Raw genomic sequence first — 21,821 nt, forward strand, 5'->3', positions numbered from 1 at the left:
ATTGGTTCTAGCAAGTTCCTTATTACTCTAGTGCAGCCCTTGCTCTGGTCACTCAGGGAACAGAAAACTACTCACCCAATGACCAGTATATTTGCCCTCTACCAGACTCCTGCACCCCACTGGCCTCGGTCTGTCACAATAATCTACATTGTGTTGCCATGTAGTACTTAAAGGCTGAAATGGTTACAAATTAAATGAGAACTACAATTTAATACAACACAGGCTTAAAATAATAGAGTACTTGTTCTGTCCTATCTACACGCTAGAGCTAGCATCTCTATGTAGTAGTGTCATTATCCTAACTGCACCCACTGGATGAGTGTCTCTGTTGCACCTCTAGAAGCATAGCTTTAAGCCACCTTTGCATCCTCCTGGACTCTACTTGCGGGCTGGAGAGGCCCCTGAGATAATGTGAACAGCCCTGTCTATGTTTTGGCAGGGCCGCCCAAGGGGCTGCAGCACTGCCCAGAAGCTCCATCAGTGCAGACCCCACCCATTAGTGCACCACCTACACCAATGTTTGCAATGGTATCCATGAGAAGTAATAGTATGGCTTTCTTCCACAGTGCCCATGCAGGGGGAATGTATCTATCTATCTTAGGATCTTATACTGCTAGCCATCACTGTAGTATCTGAACATCTTCCACGTAAAACAAATAGCAACAACAAAGTCTCTAGTAGACTTTATGGAATCTCTAACTCTTAGTTTTGGGGGTCAAAATTCTGCTTGGAGCAGAGGTTTTTTTGGGGGGGGATTGGGAATTGTAAGTGGTTTTCATATAGTGAGCATCACTTATGGTAGAAAGACTTTCTTGAAGAGGAAGGTTCTGCAACATTTCCTAAAGATGATAAGACTCTGTATTGTTCTGATCTCCTCTTGAAGATTGTTCTATAGCCAGATCCCCTCCACTGAGAATGCTTTGTCACCAGTTCTCACATGATTCATCTTGGGAATCCTCCTCCAGCAGGATATGGAGCTTTTAGGACCCCTTTATGTCACTTGGACCCTATTATGTGGCCCAGGAGGATGGGAGCAGCGGGAAGCATCTCACCCATGGTGTGTGAAGTTCCTTAAAATTAGCTATAAGGAAGAATAAATGGCTCAGGGATCAGACAATGAATGGGATGTAGAGAAACCTTCACCTTTGTGTCAGACGTTTGAATCTGGTTGTTAATGACTGAAAGTTAGAGATGGTCAAATATTGCCAAGACAATGTTCATAAATTCCTCTTCAGTTCCAGACAGCTGTTTTGTACACCCACTTTTATATTCCCTGTTTTCTGTTCCTTCACATTTGTGTGAGTAGGTTTGGTTTTGGTTTTGGATAATGTTTGGATAGTGACTGTTCATCATGCAAACACACAGTGTCATATTAGACTAAGGCATCCGTGCACATACAAGTGTAATCACTGTTCACTATGTGTTATTCATTGCTATCTTTGTTTAAAAAGTTCCAACCAACTCATCAGGGCACAAAAACAATACCAGGTGATCTACATGACCAGTCAGACTCCATAAATAATAAAAAACTCAAGTGAATAGCTCACAAACAATCCATAGACTCAAATTTGTTTGTTAAAGTATTCTGCAAATACCTGTGAATGACAGCTACATTCTCAAAAATCAGGATCAGTTCTTAAATGATTTGAGGCCAGAATTCACTGGATAATTGATCCACAACAAATTCACCAGCTCTGTTGAAATAATGGATTTAATGGCTGTTTGGTGGCCTCTGTAAACAATTACATAACCTCAGTCCAGGTCTCTTTGGCCAGGTTTCTACATCAATAAAATCACTACGCCCCGTCACTGTTTGGTACTTATACTGATAACCTCAGCAGAGGTACCAAGGAATGAAATGACATGGAGATCAAAGTATAAAGAATGGGATTAAGCCAGGGATGGGCAACCTATGGCCCACGGGCCGAATCGGGCCTGCCAGCCATTTTAAGCCGGCCCTTGAGCTCCCTCTGGGGACTGGGGACTGGGGCTTGACCCACTTCGGCGCTCCAGCCTGGGCACAGGATTGAGGGCCTCTCCACATGGCTCCTGGAAGCTGCAGCATGGCCCCTCTCTGGCACTCCAACAGGGGAGCAGGATTGGGGACCACTCCATGAGGCTCCCAGAAGCAGCAACATGGCCCCCCTCTGCTGCTCCAATGGGACAGCCTGTCGTAGCTTCCTACTCAGATTTGAACCTTAGCGTTCATAAACTGAGAAGCTAGCATGAAACCTTCTAAGCTTTTCCTACTTAGATCTGGGTGCTTGTATGAAACTCCCCCAAGCTTATTACCAGCTTGGATCTGATCTCGCTGCCACCAATCAGGATTCTGAGTACCTGATAAACTCTTCTGGCTCCCAAACCTTTCCCCTGGGACCCCAAGACTCAGATGCCCTGAGCCTCCAAGAAAGGGAAATAACCCACTTCCCTTCCTGCCTCTTTACTCCTCCCGACTTTTCCTGCCCTGGGGATACTAGGAGATTTCCCTGCTTCAATCCCTTGAACACAAAAAACAGGAGGACAATTTACCTTCCCCCCTCCTTCTTCTCCCCCTCCCAGTCTTTCCTTGAGAGAGACAGACTACTCTGGCACAGAGATTCCTATCCCTTGCCTTAACTAGGAAAAGAAATCGGAACAAGTTTTAAAAAGAAAGCTTTATATAAAAAAGAAAGAAAAAACACATGACATGATCACTGCATCAGATGACATAACACAGGGCTAATTCTTTTAAAAGAAATATGATAATCAGCTCTTATTTCAAAAGATATCCAATTTAACATTCCAGCAACTCCACACATGTAAAACAAAAATCAATATAAACCTATTTGCTTTTCCTTTTGTACTCACAACTTGGGAACAGTAAGGGTAGAAAGAAGCTTGAGATAGAAAAAAAGCTCTTCCCTCATAGCCGAGGAGAAAACAAAACAGGCAGAACAAAGACAAAACACACCCAGAAGTTCCCTCCCTCACTTTGAAAAATCCTCACTTTGATTGGTCCTCTGGTCAGGTGTTTGGTTCCCTTTGTTAACCCTTTACAGGTAAAAGAAACATTAACCCTTAGCTATCTGTTTATGACAGAGCCACCTGGCCTTGCCTCCCCGTAGGAGCTGGAAGAGGGACATGCCGCTGCTTCTGGGAGCTGCTTGAGGTAAGGGCCACCCAGAGCCTGTACCTCTGAGCCTCTCCCCACACCTGAAACCCTTGTCCCAGCCCTGATTCCCTTCCCACCAGCCGAACCCCTCGGTCCCAGTCCAGAGCGCTCTCCTACATCCCAAACTCATCCCATCTCCAGTCCCACCCCAGAGCCCATACCCCCAACCAGAGCTCTCATCCCATCCCGCACCCAAACCAATTTTGTGAGCATTCATGGCCCGCCATACAATTTCTGTTCCCAGATGTGGCCCTCGGGCCAAAAAGTTTGCCCACCCTTGGTTTAAGCACATTGGCAGGACAATGAGAGGAAGCCTGCACTGCCACTTCACAAGCTTCACCTGTTTTTTAGATAAACGTAAGTCTCCAAGATTGTGAGCTTGGAAATTGCGACAAGTGCTAAAATTTGCACTCTCTGAAGTTTACCAAATATTGCAGATTAGGAAGATAAAAAACATGATTAAAATCAACAGTAATATTGCACCACCAAAAGTGCTTATTTCATTTATTTTGAAGTGATAGTTTAGTTTTAATTATTTGTTAGAATACTTCATAGATTGCCAGTGAATGTTCTGTCATTGTATTAAGTAAAAGTAATGAAGTAATAGGAGATCTGACCCCCAGCACTCTTAAATCTTTATTGGCTGCCTTTTTTAGCAGAATTATCAAATCTGCAGATTAGCTAAGTGAGAATGAGCAAGGTTTTATTGCATTTAGACTGCATGGTGAATTGCCCGCCGGGTGCAAAAGTTTTGGACCTCTCCAGACACCTAGACAGACTTATGTGCAGTGATGGTGGCTGTGGTACCTGTGGGTACCACTGACATAGGGAAAGGTAAGAGAGAGGTCCTGGGGGGCAAATTTAGGGGGATAGGTAAGAGATTAAAGTCCAGGACCTCCATGGCAGCATCCTCTGAAATTCCTCCAGTTCCATAGTCAGGGCCAGGCAGATAGGCAGAACGGCAGGGTCTCTATGTGTGGATGAGATGATGGTGTTTGGAGGAGGGATTTAGGTTTATTAGAAACACAAGGAAACTTTTAGGATAGGAGGTGCCTCTATAGGAAGGCTGGGTTCCTCCTAAACCAAAAAGGAACCAGACTGCTGGCATGTAAATGTAAAAAGATCATACAGGAGTTTTTAAACTAAGAGATAGGGGAAAGCCAACAGGTGCAGAGGAGCATGGGGTTTGGATAGAGACATAGCTTAGGGAAGGATATAGTAAATGGGGTACACTATATACTAGTAAAGAGGAGAGGATGGATGTTGGTAAAGGACAGGTAGGACCTGAATGAAACAGTCAAATAAAGAAGAGTCCCCTTCAGTTCCATCACATGCTGGTAGACAACTAAATATTGACAAATTTTATAAGTACTTGTATACAAATGCTAGATGTCTAAATACTAAAATGAATGAGCTTGAGTACCTGGTTTTAAATAAGGATGTTGATATAAAAGGCATCACAGAAACTTGGTGGAATGATGATAATCAATGGGACATAGTGATTACCAGCTTACAAAATATATAGGAATGACAGGGTTGGTCATGCTGAGGGGGGAATGGTTCTATATGTGAAAGAAAGCATAGAGTCAAATATAGTGAAAAACTTAAATTAATCAAATTGTACTGTAAAATCTGGATGAAGAGAAATTCCATGCTTGAATAATAAGAGTATACACAAGAACTATGCTACAGAGAACCTGATGAGGATAGTGACAGGCTACAAAAACAAAAAACTCAATAATAATGGGGGATTTCAACTATCCCAACATTGACTGGGCACATGTCACCTCAGGACAAGACAGAGAGAGAAAATTTCTAAATGCCATTAATGACCGTGTCTTGGAGCAAGTTGTTCTGGAACCCACAAGGGGAGAGGCAATTCTAGGTTTAGTCCTACGTACAGCACAGGATTTGGTCCAAGAGGTGAATATAGCGGAACTGCTCAGTATTAGTGACCATAATGTAATTAAATTTAACGTCCTTGTAGAGGAGAAAATACCAAATAAACCCACCAAAGTAGCATATAACTGCAAAAAGGGAAACTACACAAAAATGAGGAAGCTAAGTTAAACGGAAATTAAAAGAAAAAGTCACAGGATTGAAATACCTGCAAGCTGCATGGAAACTATTTAAACATACCATAATAGAGGCTCAAACAAAATGTATACCCCAAATAAAACAATTATAATAAGCGAACCAAAAAATGCCACCATGGCTGAAGAACAGAGTAAAACAGGCAGTTAGAGGCAAAAAGACACCCTTTAAAAATTGGAAGTCAAACCCAACTGAGGAAAATAGAAAGGAGAATAAACTCTGACAAGTCAAATGTAAAGATATAATTAGGCAAAAAAGAATTTGAAGGACAACTAACAAAACAGACAAAACTAGTAGCAATTTTTAAAAAGTACAGAAGAAGGAAGTCTGCCAGACAATCAGTTGGGCCACTGGGTGATCGGGGCTGGCCTTACCATGAGGCAAACTGAGGTGACTGCCTCAGGTGCCAGACTGTGGGGGTGGGGAGGCAGAATTACTAGGACACAGGGTGTAGAAAATTGTGTCTGCTGCTGGTTCATATGTAGTCTCTCTGCTCTAGATGCACAGAGATGGTGGAGTGTTGTGCTGGAGGAAGGAGGGCACAAGAGACATAACAGGCAGGCAGGAGAAAAGGTGAGAGGGAATAACAGAAAGCAGCAGGAGCTGCAGGGAGAGAAAGAAGGAGGACCCTCTTATGTACCTCTCTAGCACCCCTAGGAGCCTGCACTGATTAACTCCAGCTTCTCAGGGAGCTTCCTGTTTCCTGAACCCACTTGAGGAGAACAGGCAGTCAACTGAAGTAGTAGGAGCCAGTTAGACCCTTAAGAGGCTGACATCTTCCCTCACTCAGGCCCTGCTACCAGCCTGCTTATTTGTCCCCTTCAACTGAGTGTTGACAGCCACTACAGCAGTCATGGGTGAAAGAAGAAAACGCCCCTCTGGGGCAGCATTCAGAAAAAGAAAAAGCAAAGGAAGCTTTTCTATCTAAGCAGGAAGGAGCTCTCCTGAGATACATAGACACAAATAGAACAGGAGTACTTGTGGCACCTTAGAAACTAACCAATTTATTTGAGCATAAGCTTTCGTGCGCTACAGCACACTTCATCGGATGCACGTAGTGGAAACAAATGTTCACGGTGAGCCTTCCAGCCCCAGTGAGGATGTGAGTGGTGAGGAGATGCCTGATCTTCCAGTTAGTCAGAGTGCAGGTGACCTGGCAGCTACTGCAGCATCCATATCTCCATCTCAAATGGATGTAACCATGCACATTCTTGAAGAAAAGTGTAGATCAGAGAAGTGTGTGGTGGAGGTGCAAGAAACAGCTGCTGCTGAGTTTAATTCCTGAAGTCTAGATGATCCAGGACTGTGGACCCACTTGAACAGTAGCCTAAGGGACTTCCTTGTACTGCACGGGCCACAGCAAGTGAAAAACTTCATGTTCTCCAAAGAAAATGAAAATAGAAGTTTCCATCCAACATATTACTGGTGTGAAATCCCCAATGGTGACAAAATAGAGAGGCCATGGCTTATGTACTCAAAAACCCTGAATGCTGCATACTGTTTTTGTTGCAAACTCTTCCAGTCTAATGTTCCAGCCACATTGGGTTCTACAGGAACAAAGGACTTGAAAAATCTGTCTAGAAATCTGGCATGCCATGAGAAGGCAGCAAGAGAGCATTCCATAAGTGGAAAGAGTTTGAGATGAGACTAAGGTTAAAGGCCACCATAGATGATCAGTGTCAAGAGAAGATTGCATCAGAGTCTCTTTGCTGGCAAAATGTTCTGAAAAGGCTCACTGCCATTGTGAGAATGTAGATTAAGTTTGTTTAAATTGTAAAACTCCGTGTGTGTAAACAATAAAACCAAAAATTAAATGCAAGTTACAAAAAATTAAGGGGTAGGTAATTACATGGCATCAATAAAAATTCAATGACCTCCGTTAGCAGCACTTGGACTCAGTTGTATAAATATACACTGAGAATGTACAGCAGGCCCTTAGACCTCCTGTTGTGTGAAGTGACTATCTCTTCTGTGGTTGGTGCTCTTTGCCTCAAATCTCTGCTCTTCCACAGCCTAAAGAAACAGCTGTTTGCAATTTTTTAATCATTAGCCAGCATAATCATCTCTGCAGGGTCACTGTGCCAGCACTGCTGTTACACACTTAAATGACACACCTTCTAAACATGCTCACTATTTTCTACATGCTTATGTGTACTGTTCCTGTACATATTTGCTAAAACTAATTTCAAAGCCAATATAGATGGAAGCAGGATATTTCCTTATGCTGAATCAAACAAAAGAAAGCTGCTCTTTACCTAACCATTTGCAGTTGTTTGACTTCCACTTATATTTGACATATATTGTAAAATGGCACAAACACATGCTGTGACAGCTGTATGGGAAGCAAATGACAACAGAACATGCTTAACACTAATTTCAGCTAATGGAACAAATCTATTCCCAGAATACATTTACTCTCAGCTGTTCGACAGGTTTCAATTCAGTGTATGTTAGCAAAGGGTGAAACTATAGAGGACTGGGCAAAGGTGCTGGCTTCCTCTGGGCTCCAGGGGGGCTCAACCCCCCCGGTCGGCCCTTGGCCTGGCCCAGATCTATAGGGAGTTTCATTGGATGTAGCACATAGAGAGACTGATGTGATTTGCAGCATTTTTTTTTTGATGGGCAGAGAGGCAGACATAAGAAAGGGACTTGCTGTTCATCAGCCTGGTACTGCCCAAGGTGGCTCCATATTGTCATCTTACAAATGTGCAAGTACTCCAGAATGGGATCACTACGTGCTTCTGCTGTTTGGGACCTGTGCTTTATTTTATGGCAGTCTGTGATCACTGCAAAACTAGTGCTCAGTCCCAGAACTGTTGGGATTGTACATGCACTGGTGCATATGATGTGATACTAGAGTTAGGCACTAGTATTTTGATGCTACAGAAGTGCTAAACCAACCCCATCTTGTGGCACATGCACACCTTCAAACCTTCAAATAAAACATCCAATAAAAGTATTTGCCACTAATTCTTCATACCCACATTTTCCAAGCCATTAAAGTATTTCAGTGAACACTCATGCCCCATTGTCAAAACACCCAAGACTGTTATTAGGTTCCACTGTTAACTGCATTACATTACTAGATCATCACCTTGTGAGCTACTGAATAGCAATCTGAACCACCTCAGCTTTGTTCCTATAAGGTATGTGTACACAGCTTGTGGCAGCGAATGTCCCACCTTCAATCGATGGACCTGGGCTAGCGCTAGCCCTCTAGCACTAGCTGCGTAGACAGCACATTGGAGTTGAGGCTCGGACTGGAGCTTGGGCTCTAAAGGCTACAGAGAGGGTGAGCTCAAGAGCCCAAACTCCAGCCTGAGCCACAACTTCCAAGCACTCTCTGCAGGCTGTGTAGACATACCCAGTAAGTCCTATCAACATTACAAGTGTAAATGAGTCAGAGGGCCTGATTGCCAGTTGTCTGATCTCTAACGAAGTTACAACAGAGTGCACAGTACAAGGCTTGAACCCAGTTAACAGGACATGGTCAGTTCTACACTACAACTTTGAACCAGACTCTAACCAGGTTAAGGGACAACTATATTGTCACCACGTCAGATGCCTGGGCTGCAGTTCAAGTGTAGATGGAGCCTAAGGATGACATCAGGCACAAAGCCAATGGAATCTGCTTGCTTTCTCTAAATCGGTTTTCTTCCCAGTTACTTGCTAGTACTGAAGAGATCTCTGAAAGAGTCTCCCATTTTTAAATGGTGAATTGGAACATGGAGTGACTCAGCTCCACTCTGGTTAAAAAAGGGAATGCTTGTTAAGTGAAGGTGCCTTGGGATTCACTTGCCTGGACATAAGTATTAGTGTATTAGTATGAAATATGAAGGAACTGAGATGGAAAGAGAATTTGGTCTCTTCTTCCAGAATAGCCCTAACCTGCTCTCCAGTGCCTGTCTAAGATGGGAGTGGGATGGAAAGAAGGAAAAGTGAAACATACACTAAGCACATCCTCACAGATTGCTACCGTGCAATGCGCTAAAAAAGCTGTGATTTGTTCATTAGAGATCTTATGGGTAACCTAATCAGTTGCTTAAAGTATTTTTATCAAAATCATAGGAATGGTCCTCATCAAAAATAAACAGAAAGCACATTGTCTGTGTAATATGGGAATTATGTGGGGGAAAACACTGCATTTAAATCATCTTTATATCCTGACAAAAGATTAATTGATTACTATTATTTATTATGGAGACTGCAGTAGCACCAAAAGGCTGCTGGGTGTTTTCCAAATACAGAGGAAGAGATAATCCCTGCCCTGTAGAGAATAGGTCTCAATAGATAAGAAAGGTGTTCTCTTGATATTGACAATATACTGTAGTTAGAAGCAGGGAACGCTGGAAGTTTCATGAACAGGTGCTTGTTCCTCAGTCCAGTTTTTCAGATCTCAAAGAAGTTTGCATCGTCCAGGTAACAAGTGGCTAATAATTGTCTGAGGTTATATATGTTGTGCTATAGATTTGCATCATGTATTACAGATGTGTAACAAGTCAAACCCCCTTTCTTAAGTATCTTACGTTTTAAATTAGTAAAACAACATCATTCAGAATGGCATCAGATAGCAGCAGGAGAATGTGAAGCACAAAGTCCACGACAGAGAATATGGGGGAAAGGAATAAAGCTTACTGGAGTCCTAACAGTTTTTAAAGAAATCTGAACATTTGATTGTTTTTGTTTCATTTTTTAAAAATCTCAGATACAGGAGGAGATGGCACTGAAGGAGAGATTAACGAGGAAAGGCAAAATGACACATTAGCAATTCTGAAGGACTATATCGTTTTGAAAGCATGGGCTATAACAAAAAAGGCACTAATTCTGCAATTGGATCCATATAAGCAGACCCTTGCACCTGCAGGGAGCCTCAGTGGGCTTTGCATGAAAGGATGTAATTGCAAGGGACCAAAAACAAGAAATCCGGGGCCAGACAGTGCCCTGTTCTTTCTACCCTTGCTTCCATAGAGTAGCTCTGAGATAAGCCAGTCCTGTTTACCATCCTCCACTACTTACAGGGCCACAGAAGAATTCTGGGAAGAGCTAAGAGTGCCCTTTTCACCATCCTCTTCCACCCAATGGCCAGACAGAAGTGCTGGGTGAGCAACTGAACTTCTGTTTCTGTTTCTATTATCTGAGTAGTATTTTAACCTTTCAATGTTTTCCCAATTTTGTCTATATAACACTGACACAGTCAAACCCATACGAGGAAGATATATTTTTATCATGAGAAAGTGTCTTTAAATGCAAATGTCCTTGATCACAGGAGGTAGGATTGCCTGACACAATGTGCTATTGCAAAATGTGTTCCCATGAACAGCAGAAACAGCTGCAGAAGTGCTAGTGGCAAAGGGTGGAGAATGAAATTAGCACTTTCTATGTTCTTCAGTAAATGCCAAACTAAAAGATGAGCAGACTTTTTTTTTTGATTAGTGCCTTTTTTTCTATCAGAAAACACCTGAAGCAGACCGTTGCCTCTGCTTCTGCCTGAAGAAGATAATCTGAAGTCCCTCCGAATGAGCTCATCCTTTTCAAAATCAATAAGACTCCTTACAAGTTGCAGTCTCTCTCTCTCTTTCTCTCTCTTAAGAGCTGATGATTGGACCCCACACCCTGGGACAGCCCATTGTTCATTAGATTTGCATTTCCTCCTCCTACAGAAAAGTAAAATGGTAACACAAAGTAACGTGAACAATTCTTTGTGAACTGGGCTGAATTAAGCAGGCAGATGGGATCCTGACCTCTGCATTTTCTTGCTTAGTGAATTTATGGCTGTTAAAAGGTAGTGTCAATGCAAGCTTCCCCACTCCATCCCAACAATGGGTCTCTACCTTGCCCTTGAGGAGCCCCTTCTAGAGGCCAGGGGGTACAGCAATTCACAGTCTATCCCATTCTGTCTTTAGTCTGTCGACTGAGATGGCAAACAAAGGAGGCCAGTTTGTTGCAGGAGGGACAGCTGTCCATTGGAAACAGACTATCAGTTCATTTCTCTAGTTCATCACATAGTCACTCACTATCAGCCTGGGCTGGATTTGAACTGGTAATCAAGGGATGAAAGGCTCTGTGTGTCATTATTAAATCACTTGAGTCACCTAGCCCCCAGTGAGAGCAGCTTTTCAAAAATGAATATGTAGCAGAGGACATATAGTTTGAAAGCCTTTCTAAAGGACTTAGGGGGCTTGTCTAAGCAGGAAAATTTATCAGCATAATGATGCTGTTATCTTTAAATGGCTAAAGCGATATCAGTGTAACTCCCTAGCTGGACATTATTATTCAAGAAGAGGAGTGCCTTTTCCCAGTTTAGCTGATGTGACTTTGGAACTGGTATATGCTAAAGGCAGAAAAAGGCACTCTTATTCCACAATAAAAGTCTCCATATGGGGAGTTTCTCTAGTATAAATATAGCACTAGAATTATACTGGTAAATTTCCCTGTGTAGAAAATCCGGTAGTATGGAATCAACTCTCTAGAGCTTCTGAATTTTGTGCCTCCATTGAAGGTTATGCCGGAAGACCTGAATCTTCTGTGCCTCTCAGAATTTCCTAGCTAGCTAATGACATCATCATTGTACCATTCACGTGCACCTGAGAAAGCACGGGCCTTGTTTTTATTTACTCTAAAGATACGTTTTCACTGTGGTTACCACAAACATAGGTGCTGGAACTAGGGGTACTGTTGCATCTCCTGGCTTGAAGTGGTTTCCATCATATACAGGGTTTAGTTTGATTCGATGGTTCTCAGCACTCCCGCTATACAAATTGTTCCAGCACCCTGACCATAAGTGATCAGCAGGTAGGTTAGCTTAGCACAGGAGTGAGCCTCCCACACAGCAAAGACACACTCAAGTTACTGTGTCCTCAGTGGTGCTGCACTCCCCTATGTGTGTCACTAGGACTTCTGGGGGCATATACCATGGTTTGTGGTGCTACAGTAAGTTGCTTTATGGTTCTTTCTTGTGAACTGTGAGAGAACTTGTCTGTCCTTCTGGGAAGGCAGTGGAGGATTATCAACATCTGAGTGGCTAAACCGGTATCCTTACTGCAAAGCAGAGGGATTCCCAGCCCAAATGAAAGCCTCACTCTGGCTTTGGTCTATAGCCCCAGCTACCGTGGTTGAAAGCACCATCAAACATAAGAGGGTTTTGTGTGGGGACAGAAAGGGAACTAGAAACAAAAGCCTGGGTTAACTCTGCAATGAAGATATATCCTAAGGATATGTCAGTGTAATGGGCTTTCCGTATAAATAAGAATCAAGTCTCATATCTCTGGCTGCAAATAGAGACCCCTACATTTCCAAAACATCATGCAGGGTTTTTTTTTTAACTGTGACAGTAAAGTTGAATTGCTCAGCTAAACCCTGAATGATACTTAGAAAGCCAAGAGATTAGAGAGACAGATGTTTGGAAACAGTCTTTCTGGATGATCAGCTTCTTTTAATTCAAGTAGTTTCTTGGCAAAAGCATGATTTATACTCAAAAGGGCATTTTATCTAGTGTTACTAATGCTACTTCTGCACTTCTAAAGTGCCTTTCATCTGAGGATATGAAAGTGCTTTTACAAACACTGGTGAATCAAGCATCACAATACCCCTTTGAGATATGCTTTATTGCCACCACTTTACAGAAGAGAAAACTGAGACACTGATATGCTTATTTACACAGGCCTATACCTAGTGGAAGAACCCTATACTATGTTAACAGTTAATTAATAAGCAAGCACATCCAATTTTTAAAAAATTCCTCCAGGATTTCTTTTTCATTTCAGTCTAGTGTACGTAGACCGGCTGTTGATGATAAACATTTTTACAGCCATGTAAATGCAAATAGCACTTTGCAGAACATCAACCATAATACAGTTATAATAATATATATTCTATAGGTCTAGAATAATCATCATCATCATCATCATATATAGCTTAGTATTCATTAACAGCCAAATCCCATAGACTTCAATGAGCTTTGACTCAGGTCTTAAGAAATGTGGGTCTGATACTGAAGCAATGTTTAGCATTTTCCTAGGTATCGCCTGCATTTACATATCTATTAGTGAAGAGAAAGTATTCTATATTACAAAAAACCATGGAAATGATCTTTAGAAAAAATTAGAGATGAACCCAAGCCAGGAAGTTTGGATTGGGAGCCTAACGTTCTCCCAGTTTGGGGATTTACAAATTTAGGGTCCTGGGATGGGCCCATTATACAGGGTTTGATTGTAGGTCTTTCTATAGGATAGTTTAAGTATAAAGAGGTCTTAAAGTGGGTGAAAATGTACACCCACTTCAAGGCCTCTTTACCCTACCAGAGCAGTGAAAAGGGCCTCATTGTAAATGAGAATCAGACCCATACTCTCAAGCTGTGAATGCAAACTTCCTGCCAATACAGTGGTGTTTGTAATAGTCACATTATATAGATGCGATCAATTGCACTGTTTTGATACAGAGTCAGATCTGAATCTTGAATGACGTAGGCCTCTCTCTTACAACACAAATAATAAAAAGAATGTAGCAAAATTAAGTTTTTTGTTTCCTTTTCTTTATCTGAACCCCACTGTTCTTGCTTTATTGAAAATGGAATTTGTCTTAGTCTCTACTCACCCCTGCTGACCGGGTCAGCCTTCTACTTTTTCCATTAAAACTTCTTGTAGCTGTGTTTCTGCCCCGGCTGGTTCCTGCATACAGAGTGCCTGTTAGTGAGAACAAAAGTGAGTTCCATACACTGATTTTAAATCTCAGAAGTAATAAAGTCAACCACAAAAATCCTTATTTTCCTCTCAGTTTATGGAAAAAGTTTTAAATAAAAAGCATATTGTGGTAAATCCATGGTCACCTAGACCTTCTTGGTTGTCACTAAGATGCAAGTAACTCAGTTTCCCAAGAAGTTGGTGAAAACAAGAGAAGGGTGAACTTTAATGATTTAGAGACTTGGTCATGCTTATCTAAATTGTCCAATCCTTTTGAGTTTGCAAAAGTGAATTGAAAATCTAGTGAGAAATCCCTTCCTATATGCTGAAAGGCTGACCCCATGGAAGTCAATGGGAGCTTTGACATTTATATCAGTAACCCCAAGACTCCATCCATGGTATTTTGGTATTTACATCTGGTTCTGGTCAGAAACCAGAAGTAAAAAAATAATGAATAATTATGATTATAATTATAATTACTGATTTTTTTTAAACTAAAAAAAGGTTAATTTCAATTTGTTTGCAAAGATTTGGGGGGACAAGGATGAGGGAGGAAGTCTTTATCCAAATCCATTCACCCACACATAGTGAGAACTTCCACTGTCACACTGGACTCTCAACAGTTGAGTCTATTTGCCAAGACCCAAATGTGGGACACAGTGTGGACTGCTAGCCAATATTACATATATGTTAGGCATAGTATACACCACCTTAAAAGGTATTATTGGCATGATACTAATATAATATACATTACATATATATACTTGTTGGGAAGTTATGTTAATTGAATGTATTATGCTCTCCCCAAAACTCTGTTGCCCCACGTCCAATATCCCACAACACTTTGCAAAGCTGAAGTCAGCTCTGGCATTAGAAAACAGGACATTTATCAAAGGCAAAATACATTAATGTTCTGCCCCCGTACAAGCCAGGAAGGTATCTTCATGGCCCTGAATGCTAGTATCCAAAACAAAGATAAGGAAGGTACAGAACAACAAGCTAAGGATTGGTAGGAACTAGTGGGTTCAATTTTAGTGACACATAAAGAGTTTTTTAACTTGTAAAATCATCCTACAAATTACTAGTTGAAATGCATATCTTTGAAGAACACCTTGTGTGCTAGGTGAACATGCTGTGGGAATTTGCTTCCCAAAAAGAGGGTGTGTATGTCTCCTTTTCTTTTGTACTGTTTTTCTTTAGACAATACATTTGGCTAAGTTCAATTATTTCATCTCGCGAACATTTTAGAGAACGATCTGCAAGAATAGTCAAACAACTGGCTATATCTTTGAGTCAACAGAACCAAATAGCCAAGATAAGAGACTCATGACACACACAGTAGTGCAGAAGGATTAAAAGGAGGCAGTATTGAATTCTCTATAATAAATGACGTTTTCACCTTTGCTTTTTGGTCTCTTTTTAGTCTTGCTTCTAATACTTGATGACAGCAGAAGTAAGATAAATATTAAATCAATGTGGGATGGAGGCAATTTTGAGTTGCAACAGAAGCATGTTTAAAACAGACTTAACAGAGTAATGACAGCCAACAAATCTTTTCCTGAAAAGAGAACTGTATCGATGTATTGATAATGGGAAGTGGTGATTGTGTTATTACATCTGTTACAATGTTTAAACACTGGTTGGGAGTTTGTTTGCATGATAAAAGCTGTTTTTAGAAAGGATGGAAGGAGGGATATTTGCATAATACAGTTTGACATGTATTTAGGCCCTTCCATTGCGTCCTTGCATAGTAAAAGCCACTTTTTACTCCTATATTTCTGATAATTTTCTTGTAGAGAACTTCCAAGTGGGAAAAAGGGGGTAGGCAGCAATGTGCTTCCTTCAGAATAGCTGCCCCAAATATCTGCATGTGACCTTGGTCATCCATACAAGGTCCTGTACTCCCACTGTGGGTCAGGATCCTGGAGGCTGGCTGCCCTTTCTTCTTGTAGGTGAAGCTCCAATGAAAATGAACTGGCAGAGAAAGCCCCCTGGGATCTCTGGTGTGGGAGGGACCTGTGAAAAGGTTAATACAGCATGAGCACCATGTTCTGCTGGGCCAAAGGTGGATGATGGGTATATCTCTAGTCCTAACCCAACTTGCCCCTCTTGCTTTGGTCTGGCCTGACCCCATTTCCTTCCCATGCACAGACCCCAGCCTGCACAGAGAGAGCTCCGTACAGAGAGTCGCTTGGTCAGGGGTGGAAGAATACCACAGAGGCATCCCAATACCATTTCTTCATAGACAAAGGGAGAACCACACATGAAGGGCCACTCCATGGGGAGGGGTGGGCTAATCTGGGCCCAAACTCCAGAACATATCCCCTGATCTCTGGTTGGTCAAAAGCACAGCAGGAGGAATCTGAAGTTAAGGGAGAGCTAACTAGGAAAAGTGCTTAGTTTCGTGAATGTATGTTGCTTTGTTGGGTTGCAGTGATCATTTTACACAGGTGAGTAATTCAAGATGGCAGGGGAGGAGTTCAAACACAGTCCTTTGAAAATTTGGGCAAAAAAGTGCATTCAAAGGAACCACAGAGCATGATATTTGTTTTCTGCCTGTTGTTCCCTGTTTATGTAGGAGGGTAGTATCCTTATTGCGTTATACCAGATGTGTTTGTTAATCAGGGAGCGAATTAAAAATAAACTGAAATGGATTTCAATTAACATAAAAGAAATGCAGTGCATCTGGATTATAGTAACTTTATACATTTCATACAACCAGTTCAGCCTGTGCACTGAAAAACATTTGTGGAGGGAGAGATTTTCAAAGGCATAAATGACTGTTTGGCATTCAGTTCCCATTGGCTAAATGCCCTTTGTACCTTGAAAATACTACAGTTCATTTTTGTGAGAAAATGTCAGGCAAAGTGTTTTCCCCCCAGTTATTATAATAATGTATCAAATCGTATCTTGAAGACTTTGTGTGAAGAGTTTGTGGGAGCATCTGATGCTAGACAGGATTGCAGTCACTCTGGATTCTGTGTACAGCATACATTTTTTTTTTCAAATGCTCCACAGCTTTCGAATGTGCAGAAACTAATGTGGAGATTGTGTCATTTTTCTCCTCACTGTCACATTCACTCTAGTTCATGCTCTTTCTCTGTCCATGTCAGACTGTCTCCACAACTGTCTCATCACAGAGATGGCAGTGTCCTTGCTCACTGTTGTTGCAATCTACAATCCTGCACACATTCCCTATCAGAAACTGGGTCTGGTAGGAAGAAGCAAGTTTTTCACTTTATTTAGCTGAAGTTTCAACCTGAATTTTGTCGGTATCCTCAGTCTTTGGTCTAAGGCTGATCTCATAGCCTGACAACACTCATGCTTTCTCTCCAGAGAATTAGCTTTTTAATGATCCCATGTTTCTGCAAGACATGCACAACACTTGTAAGCCTGATCGCTTGATGATTTCATAAAGTGGCACTTTCTTGTTATGAAATCATCCAAGAGCAGAGTTTTGTGGACTTTATTCCATAACTCCACAGTATCCTTTGGTCACAGCTGGCATGCTATATCAGAAGCCAGGAAAATACATTATATTGAGCCATCCCTACTCATGGTATCCCAAGTATCAGGTTGGACTGCCAAGTTATCCAGGAGCAGAATTGCTTTTCAGAGGCAAACCTTGCACTTGTAAACAGAGTTTCAACACAGAGATCAACTTGTAAGAGGGCAATGAGTGTGCCATTTGTTCAGATGCTCCTCTGATACTTATAGTGGACCAGTCTGTTTCAACATATTCATGTGAGAGAAGTACTCTCTAGATCTCTCTGTCAGCAGGAGACAGAGTGTGTGAGTGCCAAATTCCAGAATAGTGACAACTTTTTACTAGGTAAGCGACACCAATAAACACCAAGAAGCCTGTTTTATTGTCATTATAAATTGGCTCATGTGACAGGCCATTATAGACATTCCATTGTATGGCACAGCCTAGCAACTTCATCAGCTGCTCTTGTCTGTTCCCTGTACAATTTCAGCCACTTCTTTCCATGTCTTTTTAAGACATGATTGCTGGTTCCTGATCATTCAGCTTCAAGCAAAACTTAAGTGCTTTCTTTTTAAGCAGGAGTCCTGAAAGAGCAGCTTCCTTCTTCCCTCTCATCAAAACCAAAGATAAATCTTTGAATCACTCTCAGCATCATTTACTATTCATAATTTTATTTCCTTTGATCCCAGGGAGGAATCATAGGGCTAGAACAGAGCTGTGCTGATTTACATCAGTTGAGGATCTGGCCCAAAGTCTGCATTTTTTCTTAATTTCTGTATTTTTGAACTTCTTATGCCATACTTAATGTTCAGAATTTTCAGAATTTTCCCAAGGCTTTCCACTATCTTGAGTTTCCAAGATAGGATCCAAGTACCCTGCTTTTTCTAGCACACCAAGGACACATAAATACAAATGGTTGCAGTCCCTTATAAGCAGTAAATAATAAACATACTGCTTGGCAGGCAGGTAGACACACTGGCAGGTCATTAGATAATGAGGTTGAGATAATGAATTTAGAAAATCAGGATTCTATTGTAATTGCAAAATAACTGTACAGCCCCCCCCCACCTAATAAATGAAATTCCATTCTTTTTTATAGTGTGCTTCCAGAATGGCTATTTTTAATTATGGGCCTCTGCCTTCTTCAGCACCACATTGAGATTGTGTGTTTGAATTCTCGGTGATTGGCTTAAAAGAGGATGGGACAGTTTCTGTATTTCTTCATCTGAAGAGCCAGTTTAAGGTTTTGAAGGTTGGAAGTCTGTCCACAAGGAATTAGAGATGACAGAGAAAGCAGGCTTTCCAAATGCAAGTTAAGTGCAACGTGGCTGTCAGTCATATTGAGAGAAATTTTGGAGAAATTGGAGTGCTGTAATTTGTGACTTGATGCTGACAGGAATGTTTGATTGATCTGGTGTAGTTAGTTGATCTATCTGAGAAAACAATAAAGTTTCTTTCCTGTGTTGTTGCCATAATCATTTGTTTAACCTTTACACTGTCATCATATATGCCCCTAGTACAGTTTATTCCAAAAGTGCAACAGCGTATTTGTATAACCTCATTTACAAGGGCACATTTTATCACACAGCCCTGTCTGCCACATGTCAGCATCCTACAATAAAAGATATGGGTATGATTCTGCAACTGTTACTCGTTTTAACTAGAACTTCCACTGACTCCAAAAGTCACTGGGACAGCTCATGAAAGTAAGTGCTCCTCCAAGTGAATGAGGGTGGAAAACTGAGCCCTGTGTATTTGTGACAAAAAGACAGAAGGAGAAAAACAACAGGAAATAAAAAATGATCTTGCTTCACTTCATAAAGATGAGGAGTGTGGGCAATGCATGGCTCCTTTTTAGAGAAAATGTGCGCTAAATCCTCCCTTACTTTCCTACCCCTCATTCTCCATTTGCCACTGAATGTTTAATTAGTGTTTCTCAGCAACTGGAGATGTGAAAAAATTCTGATTGACAAAACTTCTTGTGTTTGGCTGAGATTTCAAAGTGCTTGATTTCAATGCATGCCCTGGCTATTTGTAAACCCATTGAAAACTTCCCAGCTTAATACTTTGATTTAGAGCGAAATTCAGCAGCAACAACAACAAAATAAGGAACCAGTGTGGCACTTTTCTGAGGAACAAGGGAGATACATTGAACTGTGAGATAAAACTAAAATATAAAGGAAGTTCCTTTGGAACTTGTGAGCTGTGTCAGTAGCTGCTTCCCTGTCCCACAGGGGAGGCTGAAGGGAAAGACAGGACACTTCGTGCATCAAGTGTAGAGGAATATAATTAGGCAGGTCAACAGTATAAGCAGGAAATACATTATTCCTCAGTCAAATAAAGCAAGTTAGAGTTGAAGTGACAGATTTTGCAGTTGACAAAACATTATTTAGGTGGGTCAACGTTAGAGATAATTGTGAGGAACTTCAGAAGGAGCTAACAAAGCAAGGTGAATGGACAGCATGATGGCTGATGAAATTTGATGCTGATAAATGAACATTGCAAGGCATAACTATTCATATACCTTACTGCATGGTAACTGTACTGTATATTAACCGTACTGTATATTAACCATAACCATTCAGGGACAAAACCTGGATGTCATTGTGGACAGCTCAATGAAACCTCTGTTCCATGTGCAGTGTCAGTCAAAAAGGGAAAATGTTAGGTTGCATAAGAAACAGGATGTAAGATAATACTGAAAATATTTGCACAATGTCACTGTGCAAATCTATGGTACACCCTCCCCTGGAGTACTGTTCTGTTATTATTATTAATATCTCAAAAAGGATGTAGCACATATAGAAGTGATTCAGAGACTGGTGACAACATTTATTAGCTATATGGAAAAAACTTCCATGTGAAGAGTGACTGAAAAAACTATTGAGTTTAGAGAAGCGACGAGGAAGAGGGGACACAATAGACATATACAGAATGGTGAATGGTATATAGAAAGGAAATTTGGCATTCCTTCTTACTCTTCCTCCAAAACAAGTACAAGGGGACACTCAAGGAAACTGCAAGGCAACAAATTTGAAACTGATAAAAGAAAAGACATTTGTATATATTATTATTGTATTCCTAGTACAGTAGCATCTAGGACCAGGGTTCCTTTGTACTAGGCATATTACATACATACAATAAAGAGACAGTCCCTGTCTCAAAGAGCTTATGTTTTTTATCAACACAATTAGCCTGTGGAACCCATTGCTAAGATATCATTGAGGTCAAGATCTTCGCAGGATTTTTTTAAAAGCACCAGATATTTATATGTATTATGAAAACCATCAGACTGTAAGCTCTTTGGAGCAGGGACCATAATGTTGTTCTGTGTTTGTTCAGCACCCTAGTACAATGGCTTTAAAAATTTCAGGTGAAACCTTCTCCACTACCACTGGGAAACTATATTACAGACCACTAGAGCTCTTTGGTAAGAAACATTCAGCCTAGAATGTCCTGTTCTAAATTTGGTCCCATTCCTCCTAGCTATATTATCTGGGACCATGTCAGACACTTCTTCTCCCTCCTTGGTGTTTTTATCTTTCCAAACTTTTGGCAGTTATCATGTCTGTCCCTTGGTTGTCAAACATATTTACTTCTGTGACAGATATGGGGATTTTCTGCAATATCTTTGGGAGATCTTACTGTACTAATTGTATGTATCACTGCGGGCCATGGAGTGTATGTAATCCAGTAGGTGAGGCTGACCACAGATCTCCAGGAATTAAGAACAGCGGGAGTGGGCAGACCGATTAGGCAAATTCACTCAGCATGCACCAGCTCTGAAGAGGTACCACCACCTGTACAGACTTGCATAAACTGATTCAAACTGGATTCTCTAGAGACCAGCAGAAAAAGACACAGGGCCTGCTTCCTGATCCAGCAAACGGACAGGACCATCTGTCCAAGGTAGGCCCAAATCCTTCCTGGGAAGATTTGGAAGGACTTGATCTATTCCTGGGCGTCCTTGTTCTGAGTCAAGGTGGTTATGAACTTGTAACAACAGAATAATCCCTATCTGGGGTTTGAACGACTGTTACCTGTCAGATCCCTTGTTGGAGTGAGGAGTGATCTCTTGCAAACTTATTAGAATGTATATAGATTCTTTTGTTTTTAATATCTTTTCGGTATGATGCTTTTACCTTAAAAATAAATGTGCTTGCTTAGAAAGAGCTGTGTGGTAACTTAAATGTGGGCCATTATGCTGTTTATGGACTCTGAGAAGAAGGCAAAGCAGGCGTGCTGACTACCTGGGCTATTCACAGTGTAGGCAGGAAACTATGCAGCCTAGAAAAACCCCAATCAGGAGAGGAGGAGAGAGAAAGGTATGTCTCTACTTAAGAGATGTGATGGCTGGGGAGGCCGGAAGCTTAAGAGTGGATGCCCTTGCTGGACCACAGAGGGGGAAATA

General features: G+C 41.3%; 1 protein-coding gene across 8 annotated transcripts in view; it reads right to left on the bottom strand.

Annotated features, from left to right (window-relative positions):
* Positions 1 to 21,821, bottom strand: part of LMNTD1 (lamin tail domain containing 1) — a 303,586-nt gene that overhangs the window by 28,732 nt on the left and 253,033 nt on the right. For all 8 annotated transcript variants that reach the window (XM_032767274.2, XM_032767279.2, XM_032767275.2 and 5 more), the window contains one exon: positions 13,838 to 13,926. In XM_032767274.2, the coding sequence (XP_032623165.1) occupies positions 13,838 to 13,926 (89 nt within the window). The remainder of the gene's footprint in view (positions 1 to 13,837; positions 13,927 to 21,821) is intronic.

The sequence above is a fragment of the Chelonoidis abingdonii genome, chromosome 1 (genome assembly GCF_003597395.2).
Source record: "Chelonoidis abingdonii isolate Lonesome George chromosome 1, CheloAbing_2.0, whole genome shotgun sequence".
NCBI lineage: Eukaryota > Metazoa > Chordata > Testudines > Testudinidae > Chelonoidis > Chelonoidis abingdonii.